We start from the raw sequence: 26,281 nt of genomic DNA on the forward strand, positions 1-26,281 counted from the left end.
CTTTTAACATCAATAAATGGGACTAATTCCTCTCTGTCTGCCTGCCACTGTATAGACTGTCATTACCAGCTTCATTAATGCCAGGGCACGCATTCTGAAAGTTGGCCTGGAGAAAGACAAAAACCCTGAGCAAATTCCCCAGCGCTTACACAAGTAGCTAAAACTTTCTTATGACTGCCCGAGACATTAGTCACTGCCTTATGAAAACCCATTATGCGGGAGCCAATCATCATTGCTCTTACTGAGACAGTGCTCCATTTGTGGTACCGGGAGCATCAATCATTGACACGATACCTATTCACGTGTGAAATCTTTAATATATGTTTAATATGCCTTAATGGGCCAATGTATAATATATGCACTCTTTTTCTTTGTCTTGGTAGGAACAACATAGCTCAATGTCATCGTCATTGGTGAGTCAATTCGTCCATTTGGTCATTTCACGAATATTGTTTTATATACATAGTAGTAGTAGTAGTCTAGAAATAGTCATAGTAGAGGTGTTTTTATTTTTACTTCTATTTGAGTATTACTATTTAATATAGTCTACAACACTGGGCCTGGTTGGTGCTTTAAATGTCCAGCCAGAACCACACACTTTGACAAAACTTTACAAACACAAACGCATCTGAGTCTGTGTCCTGTTTCCATGGTATCAGAGGGCGTGATTGACAGGTAGATTAACCAATCAGAGAAACGAATGGTCAGTTTGTGTCAAAAACATGGCTGCTTACGCGTAAAAAAGGGACTGGCTGGTCAGGATAGTTAGTACTTGGATGGGAGACCACAGGGAATATCAGGTAACAGCAGCAGTCGTTGTGTCATTCGGCAAGACACTTTACCAGTATGAATGTGATGGTGCAGATTGATAGCCTTGCTTCCGTCAGTCTACCTCAGGGCAGCTGTGGCTATAATACCAGCTTACCACCACTGAGGGCAATAAAAAGCGCTGTAGAATTGTTAAGTGATTCTGCAGAAATCCGCGATGTTTTCCAGCCCTGTATGATATATTTCTTTTCCTTTATTAATTCCAATAAGGACGGACCAGGTTTGTTTTTGATTGGCTACTCCACCTGTCAATCACACCCATCTGAAAACGAGGAAATTCACTGGTGACTGAACTCACATCTTCGTAAAATATTGTAGTATTTATTCTGGATCCCACGCAATAAGCTTTTGTTTTATTCTGCCCGTCTTAGACCAGGAAGTGACATCACACTTAACAACTCTATACAAATCAAAAGCGTTATTATAATTATTACTATAGTCTTTTTGTTTTAAAGTGTAAGTTTCTCCGTTTACCCACTTTCCCCAGAACACACTCCTGGATACAGTCTCCTCATTGATAATATTTAACAGGTGCCTTAATATAACAATAATAGTCCACTACCCACCCACTGCCGGTTAAAATTAAGACTTTAACTGACTGCCTCTTTGTCTTAATCAGCTGCGATGGGAAACAAAGAGACAAGTGGGCTTCATCTTTAGTAAATGTCCCTGCCGTGGTGCAACAGGACCAGATGTGAAGTCGCGGGTCATTAAATCATGGTTTGTTGGTATGTTGGCAGTTCCGTGATGGAGGGACATTAGAGGAAGCGGCACCAGATTGTTGATGGGGGGATCGTAATGAGCGCAACACCAGTTTGAAAAGTAGAGGCAGGTGTTTTGTCATGTTTTGGACTCCGACAGAACAAGGTCACTTCGTATTTGCCAAATGGACTACAAATGTTGAAAAATGTATAAAGGATTAATTAGAATGTAATGAGTCCAGCGTAGTGTTAGGACGTACATTTAAAAGGTACACAAAGTTTCTTGATAGAGCAACACTACAGCGTGAAACACATGTATATCCACAGAGACAAGCACATAACCCCACTAGGCCAAGTTAGAAGTCAGATCTGTGGAAATGCAAGCTCACAGTAACAATTACGGTTAGTGATAGAATGGATGCAAGATAGACACATTTAATGCCATACTTTGAAATATCACATCTACCACATCCACCAAAAAGTTTCTTAATGCACCTTTAATGTATTTTGTACTACCTGGTAAATCCAGACTGATATTTCTCTATATTTTTAAACAGATTGATCAGTTTCAGACACAACGGAGGTCCCCACGCCCTCCGTTGCGTCTCAACCTCGGTCAAACGTGATCGTCCAATCAGATCTGTTTTTTCCAGTGACATGTAAAACGAAGGAGCTCATTGGTCACCTATGATTTACAAATAAAATCACATTTCTCTCACCTCAGATTAACAGACTTTAGTAATTTGCTCATTGATTCTGCAGAAATCCGCCGTGTTTTTCAGCCCTTGTGATATTTTTTTCCAATACAGACGGACCATGCTTGTCCCTGATTGGCTAAACCACCTGTCAATCACACTCCTTTAAAAACAGGGAGATTCAACGGTGACCAGACTCAGATCTTCGCAAAGTATTGAAGAAGTGTGTATTCTGGATCCCAGGCAATACCTTTTATACTACGTAAAATAAATTCATTGTTTGTAACTTTCTTTTGCCTTTGAAAAATACTTTTACATGAATACTACTACTTTCCCGTTGGACTGTATGCCACAGTTTTCTACACAAAACTGGACATTAAAAAACAGCGACCCTGCAAAATGGCAGCCACACTGTGGGTCTGTATGACGAATGAGCAGTCAGCAGAGGATACAGGAAACATTATTATTGTAATCAAGCTGCTGCTCGGCTAAAGATTAAATCCATGTTTGCTTTCTCTCTCTACAGGATTTTATTTCTCATTGAACCTCTGTGCTGTTTTCCTACCATACAAAGCCAGGACGTTCTCGTGGATGTATTAATCCATTTGGTGCTCACTGTTAAATGGATCAGCGAGAAAATAGACAAGACATTTGAAGCATTTGTGTTAAACAAATTCATAAAACTAGTATTTTACATTTACGCTGCAGTGTGTTTGAAATCGTCTTTATAGTTGGTGAATCTCTCCTTGCTGGTCCCAAAATCAACGAGAAAACTGTGACGAAAGTTGTTTTTTTTGCTGTCGTGGGTCCAAAACTGTGAAATGTGCCGCCCCTGCACCTTACACACTCTACACACACCAAGTCACTCTCTGTTCTAACCTGTTTTCTTTAGCGTTTGATTGTGATTAATGTTTAAACTAAATAATGTACCGTGTGTGTTTTTATTATCTTTAGGCCCGAGCCCCTACAGGGCGTAGGGCCTATTGCTTCCGCAACGATGAGTGCGAAGCACTCATCGTTGCAGACTGTCTTCACGAAGTTGCGCGCGAAGCGCGCAACTTCGTGGCAGCACCGCGACCTTGCACAGACTCCTGTGTCCTAGCAACCCATGCCGTAGGCATGGGTTTGCATATTTGTTGTTGCTAGCATGTCAGCGTCAACATGTTGACGCTGACATGCGTTAACAGTAGTCAATAGGAGTCGTCGTCCCCCATCGCCCCCTGCACAGACTCCTGTATCCCAGCAACCCATGCCGTAGGCATGGGACATGCATATTTGTTGTTGCTAGCATGTCAGCGTCAACATTGAGTCAATGGGCTTCGCCCATTGACTCAATGTTGACGCTGACGCAGCGCGAAGCGCTCATGTCCCCAAACACACTCCTGACATCGAGCCCTATCCAAGCCCCCATGCCGCAGGCATGGGCCATACTTGTTACTGCTAAAATGAATGGAAGTCAATGGGAGGTCAATGGCGGACCCCGACGTCATGGCGAATGACGGGCGCGTAAGCGCCCGTCATTCGCCATTGACCCCACGGTGACGTGGGGAAGGTCGAGAGCTTTCAAAAAACGTATAATATGTGTTTCTAATGTTATCGGATATATTGTTTTTGCTAAAAATATTATTATTTTTTTTATTAGGCCCGAGCCCCTACAGGGCGTAGGGCCTATTGCTTCCGCAACGATGAGTGCGAAGCACTCATCGTTGCAGACTGTCTTCACGAAGTTGCGCGCGAAGCGCGCAACTTCGTGGCAGCACCGCGACCTTGCACAGACTCCTGTGTCCTAGCAACCCATGCCGTAGGCATGGGACATGCATATTTGTTCTTGCTAGCATGTCAGCGTCAACATTGAGTCAATGGGCGAAGCCCATTGACTCAATGTTGACGCTGACGCAGCGCGAAGCGCTAATGTACCCAAACACACTCCTGGCATCGAGCCCTATCCAAGCCCCCATGCCGCAGGCATGGGCCATACTTATAACTGCTAAAATGAATGGAAGTCAATGGGAGGTCAATGGCGGACCCCGACGTCATGGCGAATGACGAGCGCGTTAGCGCTCGTCATTCGCCATTGACCCCACGGTGACGTGGGGAAAGTTGAGAGCTTTCAAAAAACGTATAATATGCCATTGTAATGTTTTCGGATATATTGTTTTTGCTAAAAATATTATTATTATTTTTTTTTTTATTCTTCTGCTCTTTGAGCAGTAATTTGACCCCCTGAACATTTTCAAAAACTCACCAAATTTTGCCCAAAATTCAGGTCTGGCGAAAAATTTATTTTTTTATGTGGTGCATCATTGGGCATAAAAAAATGGCGCGACAGCGCCCCCTGCAAAAGTCAAAATACATTGCGTCAATGGGAGACGTCCCGACGTCAACTTTGCCATAGAGCCACAAAATTCGGTACACGCATTCTTCAAGTGATGCCAAACAAAAAAGATTATTATGGCCACGCCCTCGGACGCACCGGAAGTCGGCCATCTTGGATTGAAAATTCCGAAATGGCGAGTCAGCGTTTTCGCTGACCTCGCATTTTCGTCAACTCCTCTGAAGGCGCTTCACCTGCAGGGCTGAAATTCACTGTACATCATCTAGACAAGTGGGGCATCAAAAGTTATCCAATTTATGATGATCCCTTTTACGGTTTCCGTGCGGCGAAGCCGCAAAATTCCATCGGAATTTTTGCAATTTTCAAAAGTCTTAATTTGCTCCCGTTTGCACATGCAAAGTCCGATTTGGCTCAAATTCGAATCAGTTGTAAAACTTTCGGGCCTAAACTACTCATTATCACAGAAACTAAATTGGCGCGATAGCGCCCCCTACAGAACATCTAATACATTTGTATGGAGGACCGAAAATTTAGTTTTCCCAAATGTTACCAAAGTTGACACAAAATTCCATTGGGTCATCCCAATCAATAAAGTCAATCAGACCTATGTCGTCTTTTGCACCGTGTTGCCATGGCGATGCGCCAAACTGCCAATGTTATCCTAATGGGAAACCTCCCAATTTTTCCCATTCATGGGAAAAATATTAGTTTCATGGAATAATGTGAAATTTGGCACCATGACTCTTCATGTCATCCTGATCAAAAAAGTCAATCAGACCCATGTCGTATTTTTCACTGGGTTGCCATGGTGATGCGCGAGAGCGCCCATGTTATCCTAATGGGAAAAATTTCAAAATTTCATGCATTTCAAAGTCTTATAACGACTTATTACCGTCAACGATGAACATAAAATTTGGCACAGTGATTCTTCAGGTCGTCCCCGACAAAAAAGTCCGAGGGGCCAAGTTTGTATTTTGCACGGTGTTGCCATGGCGATGCCTGGAAAACCCATGTTGTTGCATTTTGTGCATCAGCACAAATTTACTTGTTTGGTGACAAGTGCAGCCCAAAGCCGCAATACAAAAGGGACAAGTGGCGCGTCAGCGCCACCCACAGGGAGTGCCAGGTCGGCCGAGTGCGAAGCACGGCCCGCGAGGGCCGTTCGATGCCGCTTGCGGCTTTAATTTTTTTTATTCTTTCTTCTGCGCTTTGAGCAGGAATTTGACCCCCTGAACATTTTCAAAAACTCACCAAATTTTGCCCAAAATTCAGGTCTGCCGAAAAATTTATTTTTTTATGTGGTGCATCATTGGGCATAAAAAAATGGCGCGACAGCGCCCCCTGCAAAAGTCAAAATACATTGCGTCAATGGGAGACGTCGCGACGTCAAGTTTGGCGTAGAGCCACGAAATTCGGTACACGCATTCCTCAAGTGATGCCAAACAAAAAAGATTATTATGGCCACGCCCTCTGACGCACCGGAAGTCGGCCATCTTGGATTGAAAATTCCAAAATGCAAAGTCAGCGTTTTCGCTGACCTCGCATTTTCGTCAACTCCTCTGAAGGCACTTCACCGGCTGTGCTGAAAATCACTGTACATCATCTAGAGAAGTGGGGCATCTAAAGTTATCCAATTTATGATGATTCCTTTTACGGTTTCCATGCGGCGAAGCCGCAAAATTCCATCGGAATTTTTGCAATTTTCAAATTTCAAAATTTGCTCCCGTTTGCGCATGCAAAGTCCGATTTTGCTCAAATTCGAATCAGTTGTAAAACCTTCGGGCCTAAAGCTAATCATTATCACAGAAAGTAAATTGGCGCGATAGCGCCCCCTACAGAACATCTAATAAATTTGTATGGAGGACCGAAAATTTAGTTTTCCCAAATGTTACCAAATTTGACACAAAATTCCATTGGGTCATCCCAATCAATAAAGTCAATCAGACCTATGTCATCTTTTGCACCGTGTTGCCATGGCGATGCGCCAAACTGCCAATGTTATCCTAATGGGAAACCTCCCAATTTTTCCCATTCATGGGAAAAATATTAGTTTCATGGAATAATGTGAAATTTGGCACCATGACTCTTCATGTCACCCTGATCAAAAAAGTCAATCAGACCCAAGTCATATTTTTCACTGGGTTGCCATGGCGATGCGCGACAGCGCCCATGTTATCCTAATGGGAAAATTTCCAAATTTTCGTACATTTCAAAGTCTTATAACGACTTATTACCGTCAACGACGGACATAAAATTTGGCACAGTGATTCTTCAGGTCGTCCCCGACAAAAAAGTCCAAGGGGCCAAGTTTGTATTTTGCACGGTGTTGCCATGGCGATGCCTGCAAAACCCATGTTTTTGCATTTTGTGCATCAGCACTTCCCATGTGTTTTGACTTGTTTGGTGACAAGTGCAGCCCAAAGCCGCAATAAAAAAGGGACAAGTGGCGCGTTAGCGCCACCCACAGGGAGTGCGGGGTCGGCCGAGTGCGAAGCACGGCCCGCGAGGGCCGTTCGATGCCGCTTGCGGCTTTAATTTATAATTACTGTTGTGCACTGCCTGTGAAATTCCCCAGTCTGTTGTTTGGTCAACTGTGTGTTTTGAAATTGCATTAGAAATAAAGTTGGATTGGATCAGATTCACAGATTGAAGACTTAGATTTTGGAAAGTGGTTGGTCTGAACTGAAGCAAGGACTGTACGATGAAGATAGATTTGTTTTTCATAGTTTTGCTTGTGCATCTATTGGGTTGCCTGGGGAAACTAGAGGAATTATGCAGAGAGGCTGAACATGCTGATACCACCATGTAAAAAAATACAGATACGACTATTTATATCAGCAGAACAGTAGGGATGTTAAGCAGGTTAAGCAGGTTGGGGGTTCAGTTCCTATCTCGTCTATCTCGCTATTCGTCCTTAGCCTATCTTATGCAACGAAAAGGGCATCTGATGCAATTCAATAATAAGTATTGCAACAAGAAATTATATTGCAGCAACACCATGATTCTCTATTTTTTTGTAGACTTTTTCTGTGAAGCGCTTTGGGCAGCTGAAGTTATTTTAAATGTGCTGTATAAATAAATTAACTGAATTTGACACAGATCTATGGTGGGTTTGATGAAAAGATTAAAAAGTGTGGTTTTATTAAACATGTTCTTTATTAAGTCTTGGTTTTCTCTCTGTCGAGTTTTTATTTGACACAGTTTCCATGTACTTTTCGGTTTTAATACAAGTGGAAAGATTGCGTCAAAAATGATCACAATCCTGAACAGCCATATCACACTAACGTCCCATATTGTGCAAGCCCTATAGTGTGCAATTAATCCTACAGGACCTGACAGAGGGAGAACACGGCTGGGGGGGCTGGGAGGCTGGTGCAGACAGCAGAAGACAGCTTTATGAATGAGGGGGTAACAGGGCTGAGGCTGCGTGTGTCTTTCCTCTGACCTGAAACCCCGCGGAGAGCACTGTGCCAGCGCTGATTAGAAGAGTGGACAGATAGAGAAACACCAGTGGATTTAACCAGCCCTGTGAAAGCCACTGTGTGCGTCTGCGATATCTGATGTTTACTCTGGAAAAGACCAAAACTACCGGGACTGCGGAGACACCATTGAAAGGCTGAGGGATCTGTGAATAGGGCTCTTATCTCTACACATACATCCATTTGAGTAAATACAATTCTACAGAAAACACCCACATTTTTGCACTACCGTTTTCCAGATTTGGAGTTTAATTCTGGTGATTTTTGTGGTTCCCATTTAGTAACAAGAAATGAATCATTTTAATTGGAAGGAAGTTGAAAATGTATTTGCCATAACTATAAACTGAGAATATCATAGTAACCAAAGAGCCAATCCGGAGCGAGGCTGTTGATTCCTTTCGCTTAGCAACGCTGTCAATCAAAACTGTTGCTAACGCTAGGAGGATCAATCTCAGGGAAAGAAGGCACCTGATTTTTCTGTTATTAATGTTCAATAGAGAAATAAAAATACCAGAATCATGTAGAGTGGATTAATACGAACATTTTAAGACCAAAATGATGAGTCTGACTGCGGCAGTTACGGAGAGAGAGACCACAGTTTTTCAATAGAAAGTGAATTGGAGTCAGAGTGGATGAATGGGCATAACAAAGCCACTGTTCCGGGTGCACCTAGCCAGGCCCTGAAGTGCAAGCCCAACCTCTAAAAGAAGAAACAGCCTAAGTGTCATTTGGATTATAAATAGTTAAATAATAACATAAAATTGTCATAAAAGTTCACAAAAGTTTCACCAAATAAGTTTAAATTATACACCAGGTTACTCTTTTTTTCTGATTAAATAACAATGTGGGTGTGTGTTCTCTGCTTAAGTTTGTTTACTTGGAAAGCAACAAAAGCTATAGGACCTTATGGACAAATAAAAGACAGAGACGTCTGAGAATGTGGTTCTTATCTGAGCAGACAGAGCCCTGTATGCACAAACACAATCCAAAGGAAAATATACAATTTCATTTCAATAGTCAAAGAAATGTGGAGATAAAAAACTGTTTCTCTGAATTATCTGCACTAGATGAGTCTGAGGAGTTATTTTTAAAACTCAAGAGCTACCTGTGACGAGCAGCTATGCAATTCAGATGTTATTGAAAACTAATTTAAAGGTAGAAGAATTATATTTCATTATAAAGATTATTATAATGAATTCTATATTATTATTATGTAGTAAATGCAATGTACACTTTTAGACAGCAAGATGCATAAATATGGATAAATAACAATGTTTTTTGGATGTACTTCGTAAGGTATGATCATCCTATATTTAAAAACTGTGTGATTAATTAAAGGATCAGAAAACACCTTGTTCCACCTTGTGATGTCATGTGGTAATACAGGAAGTGCTCCACTGTGTTTTTAAACTCCACACACCTTCACTAGAATCATTTGGATGATTTCAGTCCTGGAATTGCCAATCTACTGAACTAAAGTTAACTTAAAAACAAACTAGTGTTACTCAAACATGTGTGAATGAAATAAAACACAACTCCAGGTATGTTTTTGAGGAGGTAACAGCCTTATAACACGACTTAAAGCTCAAGAGAATCCATTTTTGTGTGATATAGCACCTTTAAATATGGTGCTAATTTTTCCAGTGACACAAAAGAAAACAAACCTACAATACAAATAAGAAATAAGAAACAATATGATGAGCGTTTTCCTGCCTGTTCTGATCTTGGCAGAGCTGAAGTGATTTGTACTCACTGCACTCCGCTCCTAATACGACCAATTCACGTGTCAAGAGGAGGCTTGTGCGTGTAGCCAGCAATCACTCCTCCAAGACTAACACTCTTTATAAGTTATCCAGTTTATTCAAATCATCTCTTTGGCAAACAGAACACTTCTTCCATAGAAAACCTGCCCTGACATCTTCTGTAATAACTTTTCTTTCACTAGAGAAAATGAGAAAGATTTTGTGGCGCAGAGTGGAAGTAAGAGAGTAAAAGAGGATGCGTGTTTTAGGGGCTTTAGAGCAGTGCATAGACCAATGTTAACCGTATTACACCATGGACTATTCGTTATCAAGGTTTAGTGAGAAGCCAATATTCTCAAAGCTAATTTTAACCTATTTGGAGTACATTTCAGCTTGGTATATGCTCTTTATCCATCTTTATTTATGCAGGGGAACCCAATGAGAGCACTTGGGACCTCTTTTTCATGGCCGCTCTTTTTAAAATACAATACAAGCAGAAAAACAAGTATACAAATCTATATAAAAAATTAAAAACAGGTGCAGGTGTGTGTACAAAAGTTCGTTACCAGATTATTAATGTGCGATTGTGTCACCAATGTATCCAGTTTTGCTTTTCCTTGGAGCATTTTCTATTTTTCTGAAGCAAAACAGCTAAAATCTCTCTTTTCAGTCTCAGTTTTAGTGCGGCGAGTCCTTATTCAGTCGTGTAATCTGGTATTAAATGTTCCCGTATCAAGCAGGTGAGGTATATGTCGCTAAGATGCACTGGTCACAGCGGGATCACAGTGACTTTTCTGTAGAGCGCTTATAAAAATAGATAGTAATGCACTGTAGCGCTCTTATTTCACATGTGTTTGTTGTAACGTTGCAATGAGACAATTTTGCCAGCAGTGTGTCAGAAAAAACCTGCAACACTGACACAACCACACTGTAAAACTTTAGCTTCGTCTGCTCTGACTAATTAAAGCTGCAGCAGTTTCATTCAATATCAGTGCTTTCAATGAAAACTCCACCGCAGTGAAATGTTTGATGTTTATAATGTGCCCGAAGCAATATTCATCAACATTAACTTTTTAGTCTCAAGTACTCCTCTTCTTAGCGCTTAACATCACAGTCTGACATGTCCTTTTCCTGCCCCTCGCCAACGAAAGACCCCCCCACCCGCTGTCAACAAGGGGTTTGTGCTAAGAGCTCCATCACACAGACTGGAGCAGTTCTTTTGATACAGTCTTTGATGAGCCATCCAAAAAAAGGTTAGCCCTCTGCAGCGCTCCCATAACCAGCTGAGAATGATTCTGGGCCCCTCACAGCTAGAAGGTCATTATCGGACATATTTCCTCTCAATTAGGCCAGCGCTCCCGCCTCTCTCAAACCTGTCTTTTGCACCTGCAGCAAACCCTCAGCACTTTTCATTATCCTGATGCCGGCTGCCTATAAGCACACGGGCTCTTTTTAAAGATCCAAGTGATAATATGAAAGCGCGCGGTGATTTTGCCCCTGGTTACATTACCGACCTTTTTATTCCGCACATTTGGCGCGCACCTGAATACCCCAAAGGCAAAAGGGGGGGCTTCAGCGTGACCTATCAGAGCTCCTGGGAAGTCTACTCCACCTCCAATAATGAGAAAGATTACACTCAATCATCGTGAGGCTATCTGCAGATGTAAGCTAGTGCTAATTCACTGATAATGTAGAGGATTATGAATCAGGACACTAGTAGCTAAAGACGGTTATTTAAATCACCATCTTTACACTGAAAAAGAAGACGAGAAAGGTCTTGCGATTTCAGGGCATACCTCAGCAGATTAAAATAAAATCATAAAATGCTTTGATGTTATTAAAGGTGCATGTTTAACTTTTCTGATGACGGGTCTGCCGCTTTCTCACCGTGGAGATATCATTGCTTTGCCTGGAGTGTTTCACAGTGAAGAAATACAACTTATCTACAACATGGAGACAAGCAGGTGATGCCATTAGGTCAAGTTACAGGGCAGATCTGTGGAAAAGCAGGGCCTGCTCACAGAATTCAACACTGTCACAAGAGCAGCTCAGGACCCCAATCTGCTGTGCATCGCCATCTTAAAGCCACAAACCACTCTTTCGAAGATAGTGAGGTACAAATCTTAGCCAAAGAAAAGAAATGGTTTGAGAGGGGACTTAAAGATGCATTTTTTGTTAGTCCGTCTTTGAACAGTTTCAATTATCTCCCATTTATAACTCCATCCTCAGTCCTAAATCAAAACAAGGGAAACAATGGTGATAGCCAGTATGCTAATAGGTATGAGAGCATCTATTAAGGGCCTGAACAATTATGCAAAATATGACTCAGGCACAGTTTACACATAGAGTAGTTCAATAAGACTAGCCAACAAACAGAAACTCTAAACAAATAGGTGTGTTAGTTCCAGGGTAGTCACTCTAAAACTTTTGTCCAGTTAACAGAATTGAATTTGTCTTTTGCTAAGGATCATAGTAAGCCTGCTCACAGAATTCAACAATGTCATAAGAGCAGCTCGGGACCCCAATCTGCTGTTCAAGATGCGTTAAAGACGAGTTAAAGATGCAGTTTTTGTTAGGAAAGACAGCCCATCTTTGAACAGTTTCAATTATGTATTATTATTTCATCTCCATCCTCAGTCCTAAATCAAAACAAGGGAAACAATAGCGATAGCCAGTATGCCAACAGGTAGTTAGCTTCTCCCTTCTGACCAGAACTGAAGAAGCGAAAACATCTTCACTCGAAAACTTTTGTCCAGTAAACAGAATTGAATTTGTGTATTGCTATGGATCATACCTGGACGACTGAGGGGCTACACAGACAAGGAAGTTTGGAGTCATAAATGGACTAAAAAGATATCATAAAACTGAAAAAATGTTGGACTAGACCAACTCACAACTATGTAAGAGCATGTACTGTAATTCATTTAGATCTTTGTCATCGCCTTTGCCATAATATGTCTGTTATATTAAACTATTATATTTTCAGCTGATCTACTTTTTCATAGACTAATGCAGAATATGCTATAGGTCTTTCCTTTCCTAGTTTCTGGTGTCCTGGCTTTGAGTTCATCCTTCGTGAGTTGCCAAATGTTCTCGCCCCCTCTCCTGGGTACATATGGATCTATACGCCTCACTTACTGTCTCCCTGGCATCGCAGCGGTCCCACGGTGAGCTTGGCCTCCGATCCAGGTCTGTTTGTATCACCCACGGCAACCTGGCTGACCGGCAGGTGGTCTTTGTAAACCAACAGACCAGAGTCTTCTCTCCTGTCCAGAAGAAAAGTACAGTGAACAAAGTACTTATTACTTTAAAATTTAATAACAACACAATCAATTATAAAATATATAAAATAGACACACTACAAAACCTTTTAGTAGTACTGCAATCACTACTACTTAAACACTTCAAATACTCTTAGTATTATTTCTATGATTATTGCTATGAGTAATATAACTACTATTACTACTACTGCTACTACTACTACCACTACGACTGTTGCCACTACTATTATTGCTACTAGTACAACTACTACTATGACTACTACTAATGCTACCACTTATACTGCTACTACTGATATTACTAATGCTACTACTACTGCTACTACTACTAATGTTACTGCTGCTGCTGCTACTATTACTGCTGCTGTTACCACTACTGCTACCACTGCTGCTAATCCTACTACGACTACTACTACCGCTGCTACTACTACTATCGCAACACTAAAACTTCTGATACTACTGCAATTGAAATCCACTTTTCGACTGATGTTATTCAAAGTACACATTTTTAGTTTAGTTTTAAAAATGTATGACACTATAACCTAACTCTAGTTACCACAGTGCAGCATAAAGATGATAGTTCATGATCGGTTATGTACTTGCAGTAGCTTTTATGTACTGCGTAGTTACCAACTGAAAATAGATTTATACGACCAAAACATACTGATCCAAACAAGAAAAAAATACAACATTTATTTTAGAGAGAACACGAACGGTTTGTAATCACATCATTTTCAGAGACATTTATAAACTTAGTCTTCTAATATGCAGTATCTCTCACACACACGCACGCACACACACACACACACACACACACACACACACACGCTCACACATGCACACACATACACACACAGCACAGCACAACAGCTACTTTAATGACAATATCCATCAGAGGCTTAAAAGGCTCTGAAGCACAAACTGTTCTGGAGGCGAGCGTGTCTTTAAATAAATGTTGCAATTTATGGTGTAAGTCTGTTCCTTTTAAACATAGAAACATGTCAGAGTGACCAATTACACACCGACGCTGGAGATTTGAACATACTAAAACGGTACGCAATTACAGGTGACTTCATTATATTCCACAAATCAGGTATTTTTGGAAAAAGACATGTTTACCAAATGTGGATAATAATTTTTGTTCAGGGTATTATTACTATTACCACAATCACAACTAATCCTGCTACCACGCTAATGCTGAAAAACATGCAACAGCTAGCAAAACAACTGCTCCTACTAGCAAACCTGCAATTTATAGGTGAATTTGGAGCAGAGTTCTAAGTTTAGAAATCCGACCGCGAGTATCATAGCAACCAAAGAACCAATCCAGAGCGTGATTATTGAAGATATCGCCCCTTACCGCTTAGCAACGCTGTCAATCAGACCTTTTGCTAACGCTAGCGGGAATTAAATCTGGGAAAGAAGGCGCCTGATTTGTTTGATTTACGGAAACTATAGCAAAATGAAAATACCTGACAGCAGTTACAGATTGTCAATAGAACGTGAATTGGATAGAGCCGGAAGTGCGCTAGCAGGTTAGCTACGTCCATTTATATATACAGTTTATGGTTGCAACTTGCTCAGATTGCATTCAAATCATAAATGAAATAAAGTGTCTAAACGTCCTGAAGTCTAAAGTAAAGTTAATGCAACACTTCAACGTGACAAGGAATGATTGTGCGCACTTGACTGGACACTGAGTAATATTGATATAAGATTGTTTTAAAAGCCTTTGCAACAATAAGACCAGACCGGCGTATTGATCTGCAGTAAAAGCAGTGAGTTTAGTAGCAGTCTGACTCACCATTGTTTGTGGTCTGCGTCACAGTTGCAGTCGTACTTGGGGTCGGTGCAGTTCCTGTCGATTCCACAGGCACATTTCTGGATCCCGGGACCAGAGCCGCCCCAGTAGAAGTGCTTCTCGCTGCCCCGGCCCACCCACCATGTGTAGGGGGTCCCATCTGTGGACAGAACACACAAACACAACACTGCTCAATACCGCGGAAATACACAGGTTGAAACGCTGATGTAACGAGACCCTGAGCTAAAAACACCGCAGTGAAAACAGAATGAACCTGTCTGAGAACCTTGTAGACGCATGGTATTGCATCGTATAGGTGCACTACAGTATGTAACTTTTATGGGAGTCTGCAATCTGCTCGTCTCCATGGAGATGTTGTTGCCTTGCTTGGAATATTGAATTAAACCAATCCTGCTTTTGTTAAACTTGGCTAACTGTAGGTTTATTGCTAAAGACATAACCTTATAAACATGCACGGTGAGTAGGACGCCTTTCCACAGATCTAACCTGCAACATGCCATGGAGATGAGTCACATGGTCAGCCAGAAACACACGCTTTGACAAAACTTTACAAAGACGAGTGGATCTGGAGCCGTGTGTCCTGTCTCCTCGATTTCAGAAGGTGTGATTGACAAGTGGATTAACCAATCAGGGAGATGCATGGTTTATTCATGGCAGAAACATGTAAAAAAAAAAAAAAGGGGAAAAAACAACATAAAGGACTGAGAAACAGCGCTAATTTTTGCAGAATGATCAAACGAAGCACCAATTCTTATTTATCTCAGGTAAAATAAGTTATACAGCGGTCCCTTGCTATATCGCGGTTCATCTTTCGTGGTCTCGCGGATTTTTTTGTGTGCAATTTTACATGCTTTTTTTTTTCAAAGTGTATGAACGTGCATTGTGTTCTGCGTCCTGATTGGCTGTTGCACTGTAGACCATTGTCCATCAGTCTCCTCCGTGCCGTGTCTCCTGTCCAGTACAGAATGTGTTCAGACAAATTTACATAAACGTTGGATCGCAGTGTGACTCTGAAGTGCTGTACGTTTGCAATTTGTTTTCTCCCCGACAAAACCCACAATGTCGATGAAACGTTCTGCACCGACAAAGACGCCTACGAAGGTTTGAACTTTGAGAGAGTTTAAACGAGAGAGAAATGTGAGAAAATGTTAATGCCTGTGTGAGAAAAGTGTATAAAGTGTGTGGTGAGGGGTTTTACAGCCAAAAACATATAATAATTGTAAAAAATAAAGCTGATACTTCGTAGATTTCGCCTATTGCGGGTTATTTTTGGAGCGTAACCCCCGCGATAAACGAGGGACCGCTGTATTTTGTTCTGAATGTTACGAGAAGTTAGGATGGAGGATTTGTTCTGTGGTCCAGTTCCAGACCCTTGTGGATTCGATCAAAATGTAGAAGGGACTGGCTGGATCGCTCAAGGAGACAAGCAGATCACGCAGATCAGAAAAGTTACACATTGAAACTTTATGTTGTAGACACTCTTGATACTGATCACTACACAGTTAACACAGACTTAGATCAGGAACCCAAACCACGAGACGCAGTTGGAGTTGGATTGTCGAGTCTTGTAGCATTGTTGGCTGCACGAAACCCAAAAACAAAATCCCACAATACACCTTTAAAAACGAAAGAGCGAAGCAAACCCACGTTAGACTGAGAAAAGTAAAACTCAGGTGGAAACACTGGCTTGTATCGTGGCGTTAAATTAAACATATTGAGCTCATTAGGAGTGATTAATTGCCAAATCATTAACTGTTTGAAACACTGTGATTTATATTGACAAGCAGCAGATGTGCGCGGAATTCACTTTATGTGGTTAGCGTGCAGCAGAACGGCGACGCATGCTTTGTCACAGATCACACCTGCGATTTTAAGACGGCAATAAAAATACCAGCATCCATCTTTTGCATTACGACATGTCAGCTTCTTTTTCTTCGCGCATCTCTCAACACACAAGCAAAGCCAATATCCCCGGAATGAATAGACGCTGAAAGATTGCCACTCTCAATAAGAAATGGAATATATTTTTTGCTTTATAGATCGTATAGCGACATAGTACTAACATAGAGAAAAGTTTAATTGTTTTGGAAAGAAATAAAATCAAAATAAATAACATTTCTTGCCGTATTTTTGGGAACAGAACCGTGCCGTCAATATCGCTTAGCAGGCTTCGGTCAAAGACAATTGAATCGGGGTTACGCAACGGGGAATAGGACCCGACGTGTGATGCAGCGGGTGACAAAAGTCGTAGTCGTACTCGTATACTTTCCATTCGTATTTAGAGCGCGGCTGTAGTTGGCCCGCTTGACCCGTGGGTTTATCGTGCTCATAAAGAATATTAGCCTCATCTCCCCAAAGGCCAGCAGTCACACCGGTTATCGTCAACAGCGCTGTTACACTATCCTCACAACGCAACGCACACATTAGCAAACGCAGCCTGATGCATTTTTCCAACACAAAATGGATTTAAACGACACTTGTGCAACTTTCAGGAGCCTGCGATCAATGTGAGGTGTTGGATTTTCTGGTGAGAGTGACTAACTGATAAACACGAGGCTAACACTTGCCAAGTTGCGTCTGAAATGTTATTTGAGAGGGATTTTGAAAGCATGATTTTTGTTGTTTTTGTTGAACACTGTGTTACTGTCAAGATCACAGTCTTCCATGTGTTTTGCGCGGTTCTCCTTCTGTGTCAGAGCCCGGAGCTGCCGTGCACACCTGCAACTAATCCACAATCAAGCTGCACCTGGGGAGGACAAAGGGACCGAGGACCTGAACACTCCGCGCCAGATCGTCTGCGTAGCTTCAGCGATCCCCTCAACCTCAACCTGAACCTGCAACGCGCCACCGTCTCCGACCCAGCTCTCCACAACCGGTACGAACCTCTCAACCTCCGTCTGAGTTCACCTCTGACCCCGCTCTCAACTGTCTGCTCCGTCAACCTTCATTTGCACGACTTTATCTGTAAATAAACTGTTAAACGTTTCACGCCGTCAGTCGTTCAGTGACATATTCTACCTTCCTGTGAACAGTTAACAGTATATCCATTCATGACTTTGTACAGACACTATGTAAAGTTAAGTCCACGTACGACCAGCTTCGATAGATAGTATCTTTCTCTGTGTATAAGTACAGTGAAGGCTCCTTTATAATGTAACACTCATGTACCTGCTGTCTGTACCTTCTCTCTTCTGATCAGATAAAACTGTTTCTGCAATCGCTTCCTTCACAACTACAGACTTGTCTAACAGTACAACATCACCTCGCCCGTTGTAGTTCTTTATGGACAGATTGAGTTAAAACAAAGCTCAGATTAAAGTAAACTTGAGTAACATAGCTTCTGACAGAGCAGTTCCTCAAGTTAGCTTCATATCCGCAGGGAAGTTTGATGACATTTGCTGCAAAAGTATGAATATGTCCGTATAATAGGTCTATACTAAATACTTTTCAGCTAATGATGCATTTTACACCCTGCATCTTTAGTTTCTCTCTATGAAAGTTATCAAATATTAATTTTCTCCCCTCAAAAAACACCTTATTTCAAGATGTTTTGGGTAGCCTACTTGCCTTTTCTAACGCTCAAATATTAATAGCATCATTTCACATTCCATAGAAGTACGAGGAGCAGAGACGAGGGCGAGGACATAGGTTTTGTAGATGGCATCAGGTGGAATAGAGTCTCTCGGTGTGGGAACTAAGCCCAAGTCTCCAGTGCACTTTGGGCTTAAGCTCTGCCAAAACAAACAAGTGAAGAGTGGAGAGCGAGAAGATGAGTGGTGCAGGATGGATGGAGATGTGACGGAGGAGAGATAGCATTGCCCTGGCACCGACTGGAGAGAGAGAGAGAGAGACCAATGCCAGGAGCAGGCTCAGCGGCAAGCCCCAAACTGTGCAGAGTCTGGATGGGCTAAAAGTGTAAGAGACAGACCCCAGGCTGCACAAACAGGTGCGCTTATTACCACAAACCTCACCGGGGTAAATTAACAGGAATATTCACCGTGAGGTAGTTAATATACAAAATACAAATAGAAAACTAATCACTGTTGTGGAAAGAGAGAAAATGTTTTGTATTTTTTACTACTCTTGCTTGCACACGCTGATTGCTGCTGAAGCTTGGAGGGATGAGGGGTATTTCTGCTGGATAAGGCAGGGCTGGTAAGTGTCAACAGGTAATTATAGAGGACAGCTCCAAGCAAACGCTCAGCCTGCAGATGGCGCTGGAGATCTAATGGAATATGTCCCACTTTTTAAACCAAATGAGATGTTTTCGGCACTAATAGAAACAAAAACAGCTGTTGCAGTGTTTTGTGAGTGTTTTCTTTCAAAGTAAACAATTCAGTTCAATTAAAGACGCCATATAAAAAAAATCCAAAGTTCACAAGTTTGAGTTTTACAAATAGAATGAAACTTATTTAAAAAAGACCTATTGTGCTTGTGTCTGCTTTATAGTTATAATCTAAGACAGCAGTGGATCATATGTTGTAATTTGCACATTTCAAATCACGATATTCATCTAAAATGACGACATAAAAGAAACAAATCTGCTGACTTGTGTTAGAAAAGTACAGTGCTCAACAGGAGCTGACGTCGCCTTAAATGTCAGAGATGGCGCCTCCTATGGATAGCTGCAAATCATGGCAGCGAGCAGCGGATTTTTTTTCATTTGTACCATAATAACTACGCAACGCTGCCGAATCCTACGTGTATTATCGATTAAGGAAATAAAATTGGAGAGCGTACGTATGCCGGTAAAAACAGGGATTGATCGGAAATATGGCGTCTGGAAAATAATCGATTAAAGATTGCTCAAACTTGCACGAATCACTCCAAATACATCGGGTGAGTAAATGGTGAGCGGAAACAACTAACATGGTTTAAAGCTCTGAAGAGTCTGTTTTGCATAATAAAGGTGCACTATGAAACTTTGCTGATGTTCGTCTCCATGGAGATGCGACTGCTTTGCCAGGAATCTTTCACAGTTTGTAGTAAAGTTAGAAAAGTTTAATGCCATACTATGAGATATTCCACGCAACGCAATAATATCTCTATGGAAACAAGCGTCGGATGCACCGGAAAAGTTGCGTGCTACTCTTTTAACAACAGTAAACATCTCCCTGTGAGGACATTCTGGTGCAAAATCTGGAAAAGGTCGACCGCACTATAGATCATTAGTTACGCCCACTTCTTGTCTGTTTGGATCAAAGCGAGTTTCCATGGTTACGCATTAAGCTCGATCCTTGGTGTTTTCCGTTCTGCGCGCACGTGACCATAAACCGCATGTTTCCTTATTCGCACAATCAAACGTTAAAGCCTGACCGCTCCTTAAAGTCAGCGAACGATGTGATAAACACTTATGTCATGAGGGACACGAGCATCCGCACTTCTCTGAATAACTTTATCGGTCTTTATTTCACACACGCAGGCAGCACCTATCTTTCTTCTCATATAAAAGGAGGTTAATGCTTACATCTTCATCATGTCACCAGTGTTTCTCCTCCGCGGAAAGACAGATCAGCGGCAGAAGAAAGAGAAAGGCTGGAGAGATACAGGGAGGCCGCAGATAAGAGGAATCACAAAAGGAAAAATGAAAGTATAGAGAGTGGCAGTGTCTTTGTAGTGATAAGGCTAGTGACAGTTTTATCCTCTCAATGCTGTAGGAGAGATATTCAATCAAAACGACGCTGAACACAAAGGCTCATATCAAAGCCGTACATAAAGTTCAATCAGACAAGAGTTCTCTGTCGTAGCTCTTTTATGTCAAATAGCGCCACATTAAGGCCAGCTGTGTGGGTTACATGTACGAGCTAGGATATCTGAAAGTATTTTTAGTATCTTTGCACAAAAATCTCCATCTCTAAAACTTTCGGAGAGATTTAAGAAAAGGCTCAAAAGCCAGGTGACCCCATTTGCATATAGAGATGGAAGATTTATATAAGAACTGCTTAAAAATAAACCAAACTTCCAGGGTAAGCTTCAAACAAGAACTCGATATTTGAACCTCAAACGCAACACTAACTGACCTATTTTAGCATATTTCCGATGGACTGACGTTACATCATCTAAATATGCTTTTCTTTAGCCTCGTCTTAAACTGTTCCATAGACATCAGCCGCTAATCGATGCAAAGGAATAACCTCCAGTCAAATCGTGAAATAAAAGGTCGTGCTAGATCCAAAATGGCCGCCGACATGCTCAGTTGCCTCAGTGCTGCCTGTGATAGCTTTAAGCAGCAGAAATGTCACAAATGCACGTTCCACACCTTAAAGAGCCCATATTACGCAGTTTTCTGATCTATGTTATAATGTTTCCTCATCAAAAACAGACAAAAAGGTCGGAACAGAGCATTATGAGCTTTGTAGATGTAGACAAACTAATACAAAATGGTGACTCAAACACGTGTGAATGAAACAAAACACAACTCCAGGTATATTTTTGATGATGTAACAACATTATAACGAAGCTTAAACCTTACGAGAGTCAACGTCGCGTAAAAAAAGACCTTTAAATGTGATTCTCTACCTGCCAATCAAGCATAGCATTACGCAGTGTGACAATTTAACCATAATTGCAAACGCCTATCCACTGGTTACTTGGTTGTTACTTCACCTAATAATAGACTTAACCAGCACCACGGCTAATTAAACAACACTGATTTTGGACACCCGCCCAACTGACAGGTGCAGATCAGTGCGTCTGTGCAACAAAAGCAGGATAGGAAGCAGGGTAGAAGGAAGGAAAGAAGCGGGGATAGAAGGAAGGATAAACACTTTGCTCTTCACATTGATCTCCAGAGTGTGACACTGAATGTTTTTTTTTTCTTCTGTCTAACACGGCACCTACTGTATTATTTAGGAAACGAAACAAAGCTATGCGTCGCTTCTAGGCCGAGTGTTGTACCGAGAAAACACCTTTAGCGCTTTAGCACACGTGTAAAGCCAGTTCACATGTTTATATTCTCCACACAGAGAGTTCCTTTACAAGTCGTTGGATCAATTGGTCTTTGCTGGAGCACGGCTGGCTTGGCCTCCCCTTGTTTGTTTGCACTCTGAGGAAGGCGAACTTTTTAGCCTCCTATATCCTCTTAAGATCTGTGTTTTTGTATAGCCGTGCGGTGGAGAGCCACATTAGCCAAGCAGTGAGATCCCTCTGGAGATCCACAATAATGCACGAGTGTTATGGTCCTTTTTCATAAAGCAAAACACTGCAGGTTAAAATAAGACACCGCCTCAGTTATTAACCTGTAAATCAGGCGATATCTATAGTCTTGCATATGTGATGAAGAATACTGAATATGTTGTGTTCTATGCATCTTGTTGGCTTTAAAAAAATAACAAAATTGGAAAGAAATTTCACTTTAAAGATCCTATATTACACAAAATGGACTCTTGTAGCTTTAAGTCATGTTATAATGTTGTTACCTGCTTAAAAACATACCTGGAGTTGTGTTTTGTTTCATTCACACATGTTTAACACTTTTAATCTGTCTGCATTTCCAAAGCTCAAAATGCTCTGTTCCACCTTGTGATGTCATGCAGTGGTAGTTTTCAAGTTAACAGCTCCTTTTAACCTTTTCTTCAGTGCAGATCGGCAATTCCAGGGTTTAAATCATCCAAATGATTCAAGTGAAGGTGTGTGGAGTTTAAAAACACAGTGGAGCACTTCCTGTATTACCACATGATGACATCACAAGGTGGAACAGTGTGTTTTGCATTTGAGGGAAGAGTTAAGCCTAAATATGCAGGGTTTGTGTGTTAAATGTGTGAATGAAACAAAACACAAGTCGATATGTTTGTGGTGAGGATACAACAGCAGGATATGGGCCCTTTAAGTTGCAAATTTATGGTCGGGGGGGGAAAAAAAATCTAACCAATATGTGAGAAAAACTGTAGTAAACATTCAAACAGTCTTTCCCCTGAAATTAAAATACAGATGTTAGACAAAATATACGCTCACAAAATGTAATAAAGTTAAAATCTGCATGTACGATCTAATCTGAAAACTTGAGCTGAGTAAAAGTTCTACTGTGACGCTTAAACCAGACACTCTACACGTCTCGTCTCTCTCTCGTCTCTCAGGTTGCCAATCTGTCAATCAACTCTTGACTCTATTCTTGACCCTTCTGTCCTAGTCCTCACCCCCCCCCCCCCCCCGTCTCCACCTCCACCTCTCTCATCTCTCTCTCTCTGTCTTTCTCTTTCTGATATCCCCGTCTGTCTCGAGAGTATCTTTGCCTTTATCTCATGTCCTATTATGTCGTCCTCTTCCTCGTGCTGGATATCTTGCTTTACCTCTCCTCCTCCTCCCTCTCTCTCTCTCTCTCTTCTCTTTCACCCACCTCTCGTAACGCTCTGATACAGCGGCCCCAGTGGTCTTTTACCTCCTGTTCTGTATCCGTCCATCTCGTCTGCCTGTCTTTCATCTGAAGTCTTTATGCTCTCATTAGAGACTAAATAATCTGCCCTTTAATCCATGTTAATTGTAACCTCTCCTTTAATCTGATCCCCAGTTTAAGAAAAAAAAAAAACCCAAAAAACATTAGATCCTCGTCTCCGTGCACAATTTGCATGAATATAAGATGCAAGTATTTTAAGTAGAGGCAATCAGTGGAACTAGAAAATGTGCTCGCAGATTAACTAAAGGCTACATACTGAAAAACAACACAAAAACAGTATTATACAAAAATGAGGTGCCATTTTATAATAACTACAGTTGGGAAACACACTGAACCCATAAAGTTATAATGAACAAAGTTAGTAAGAAAGATTCAGTCTCAGTCTAAGTATTGCATTAAGAGGTTAGGGTTGGAGTATTTAAGTAGTTACTGAGCCTGAATCACTGTTAATAAACTTTGTGCTCGTTATGAACTAGATTAATTTATCAAGGCTGGAAAAAAAAATCAAATCTGTCAACTGGAAAAAAAATTGAGAGTGAAGACATTTTGCTGCTTCTTCACTTCTGGTCAGATCACTAACGGACTAAACCAGGAGTGTCCAAACTTTTCTCATTAAGGGCCACATATAAAAACAGACAAAGCCGAGGGTCGATTGAGAGCCATATGGTCACAAATACAGTGAATACTTCAAATCTGTGTTATTATTACAAGTTAAACTGAACACCTAGACCTTTATTCACGCTCACATCCTCAGTGGGACACATTAAATATCTGATATGAGCTTGTTAAAGTAGATTTTCAGAAACGTACAGTAAAAAGTACCATTTAAGGCGATATGAGCCAATGCACCTGGAAGCTTGCGGACCATGAACTATTGGTCTGAGGGCCGCATTTGACCCTCGGGCCACAGTTTGGGCATGCCTGGACTAAATGAAGTGTGAGCTGTGAGTCATATTTTGCATAATAAGAGCCTGAAACCTTAAGCAAAATATGACTCAGGCAGAGCTCACACTTAATGTAGATCATCAGACTGAGCCAACAAACTGAAGCTGCAAACAAACAGGTGTGTTAGCTTCAGTGTAGTTAGCTCCTCTATTCCGACAGATATAGGGGCAGTGTCCAGTATTATAAAGTGCTTCCGAAAACTACGTATACTGTGATATTTGTGTATTTAACTGCTCCCCATTAGCTATACCCCATGGCCAACTCATCTCCCTGTGGTTCATATGGGATACACCAGAATTTCCTTTTCAGAACAATAAAGCCATATCTCGCAAACTTTTTTATGATTTAAAATGTATTTAGCAATTTACTTCTTCATAAAAGTTTTCATATTGCACTTATAAAAGACTCGAGGCTACGTCTTGTGTGGAAATGCCATTTTGTGCCCTCCGATGTACTAGACACTGTCCAAACTGTCCTTCGTCTTGCTGGGTTCACACTCAGCCACTGTAAGTCATCTATAGCTCCGAGTCCAAACACCAACTTCTTCCTATTGCCAATTTCAGTGTCCATTAGCCGAGTTTAAAAGGACCAACCGTGGGTGGATTCTGGGGCCCCAAAGTCATTCGAGACGTCCCACTGTCTACATCTCGATAATGAGTTATTTCTACACTTTCTACTTGAGAGCTCTCCCTATATATAAGCCTCTGCCCCCACCTGCTTTCCTATGCTCCAGTAAATTCACTCAGCGTTCCTTCCACGCATCTGCAACTCTTCACAGGTCATCACCGAGCGTTTAATGAAAAACACCTCAAAAGGGTAGAGCGGGAGGGGAGGAAGGAGAGAGGAGCGGGGGATGAGGAGGAGAAAATTAATATCAATGGTTGTAGGCCTAATTGGCTTGTCTGCTTGATAAAGGACACAATAACCCAACTCTATGGCAATTACCCCCTTCGCGCGAGCCTCTTTAAAATATGCACTTGACTTGGCACAGCATTAAATGTACAAATACAAGCGCACCTCCACATCCCGCGACACGAGAGTGGGCTGAGGACCATAAACAACCATCATCATCATTAGAGTCTTGTTTGGGCCCATAAGTCACCCAGAGTGCACAGGGCCATGGACAAAAACGGACTCCTTCAATGAAACGGACGTGTTTTTTAACTCTGGTTTGGGGCATGACTGCTGTCTCTCATCTAAATGTGCCAGCGTTTAATGATCACACACATCTGAACACTGTGTTGCGTTCATGTGCGCAAAGAAGGAGTTAAAAGTGAAACTAAACACACCTCATTAGTGCATCTGGGAGTGTGTTTTTTATTTCTGTTCATGGTGGTGTGTAGGCAGCACCACCAGCTTCGCACCAACATTTCTAGCCAAAACACACATCTTAAAATGCGTTTTTTAAAAGATCAACATAGAAAACTATTGGCAAAACTGAAAATTAAAAGCTCTGAATGCACGAGTTTGAGCAAAAATGTGTCCCTCTCCCCCAATGGAGATACATTGTACAAGCGACTTTTGCAACAGAAATATCAAAATAAGTCACCGTCTAAATCTAATTATGAAGCGTATTAATGTCTCTTGATGAGGAAGTGTGTGTTAGCATGCTACTTGTTGTTATTTGTCTCTGAAAGCTGTGGAAAATACTTATAAACCCATCGTAATGAATAGTTAGGAAGCTCGTAATGTATAAGGAAAGTGAGGAATAACTTTGGACCTCTGCAACAGTTTAAAATCAACTAGTTTTGCATTTGTTCCATCTACTTTTTACAGTACAGCGCCTTTATTTTGCATGTTCTTTCTTCTCAAATGTTGTAGAACTCTGTCTGCATTGCAAAACCCCACAAAACAACCACAAAGTAAATTCAGTATGTATTTCTAAAAGTATATATATATATAAAAGTAGAAGTACATTGGAGTTATGCGACAGTGACAGTCACAAGTTTAACAAACCACTGCATAAGTGTATTACCTCTGAGAGTAATGAGCAAAATATGCAAAAACAGGGTGTAAAAACCAACGTGTTAATTACTGTTACACTGTGCTGTACCTCATGAACTT

General features: G+C 41.3%; 2 protein-coding genes across 2 annotated transcripts in view; one reads left to right on the forward strand and one right to left on the reverse strand.

Annotated features, from left to right (window-relative positions):
• Nucleotides 1-26,281, forward strand: part of LOC117388392 (lipocalin-like) — a 114,531-nt gene that overhangs the window by 86,285 nt on the left and 1,965 nt on the right. The window lies entirely within an intron of this gene.
• Nucleotides 1-26,281, reverse strand: part of cntnap2a (contactin associated protein 2a) — a 488,742-nt gene that overhangs the window by 83,336 nt on the left and 379,125 nt on the right. The window contains exons 16-17 of the mRNA XM_033985829.2: nt 14,863-15,019; nt 12,919-13,046 (exon numbers count right to left, since the gene is read on the reverse strand). Coding sequence (XP_033841720.1) covers nt 12,919-13,046; nt 14,863-15,019 — 285 coding nt within the window. The remainder of the gene's footprint in view (nt 1-12,918; nt 13,047-14,862; nt 15,020-26,281) is intronic.

Source organism: Periophthalmus magnuspinnatus, chromosome 20 (assembly GCF_009829125.3).
Source record: "Periophthalmus magnuspinnatus isolate fPerMag1 chromosome 20, fPerMag1.2.pri, whole genome shotgun sequence".
In the NCBI taxonomy this organism is placed as follows: domain Eukaryota; kingdom Metazoa; phylum Chordata; class Actinopteri; order Gobiiformes; family Gobiidae; genus Periophthalmus; species Periophthalmus magnuspinnatus.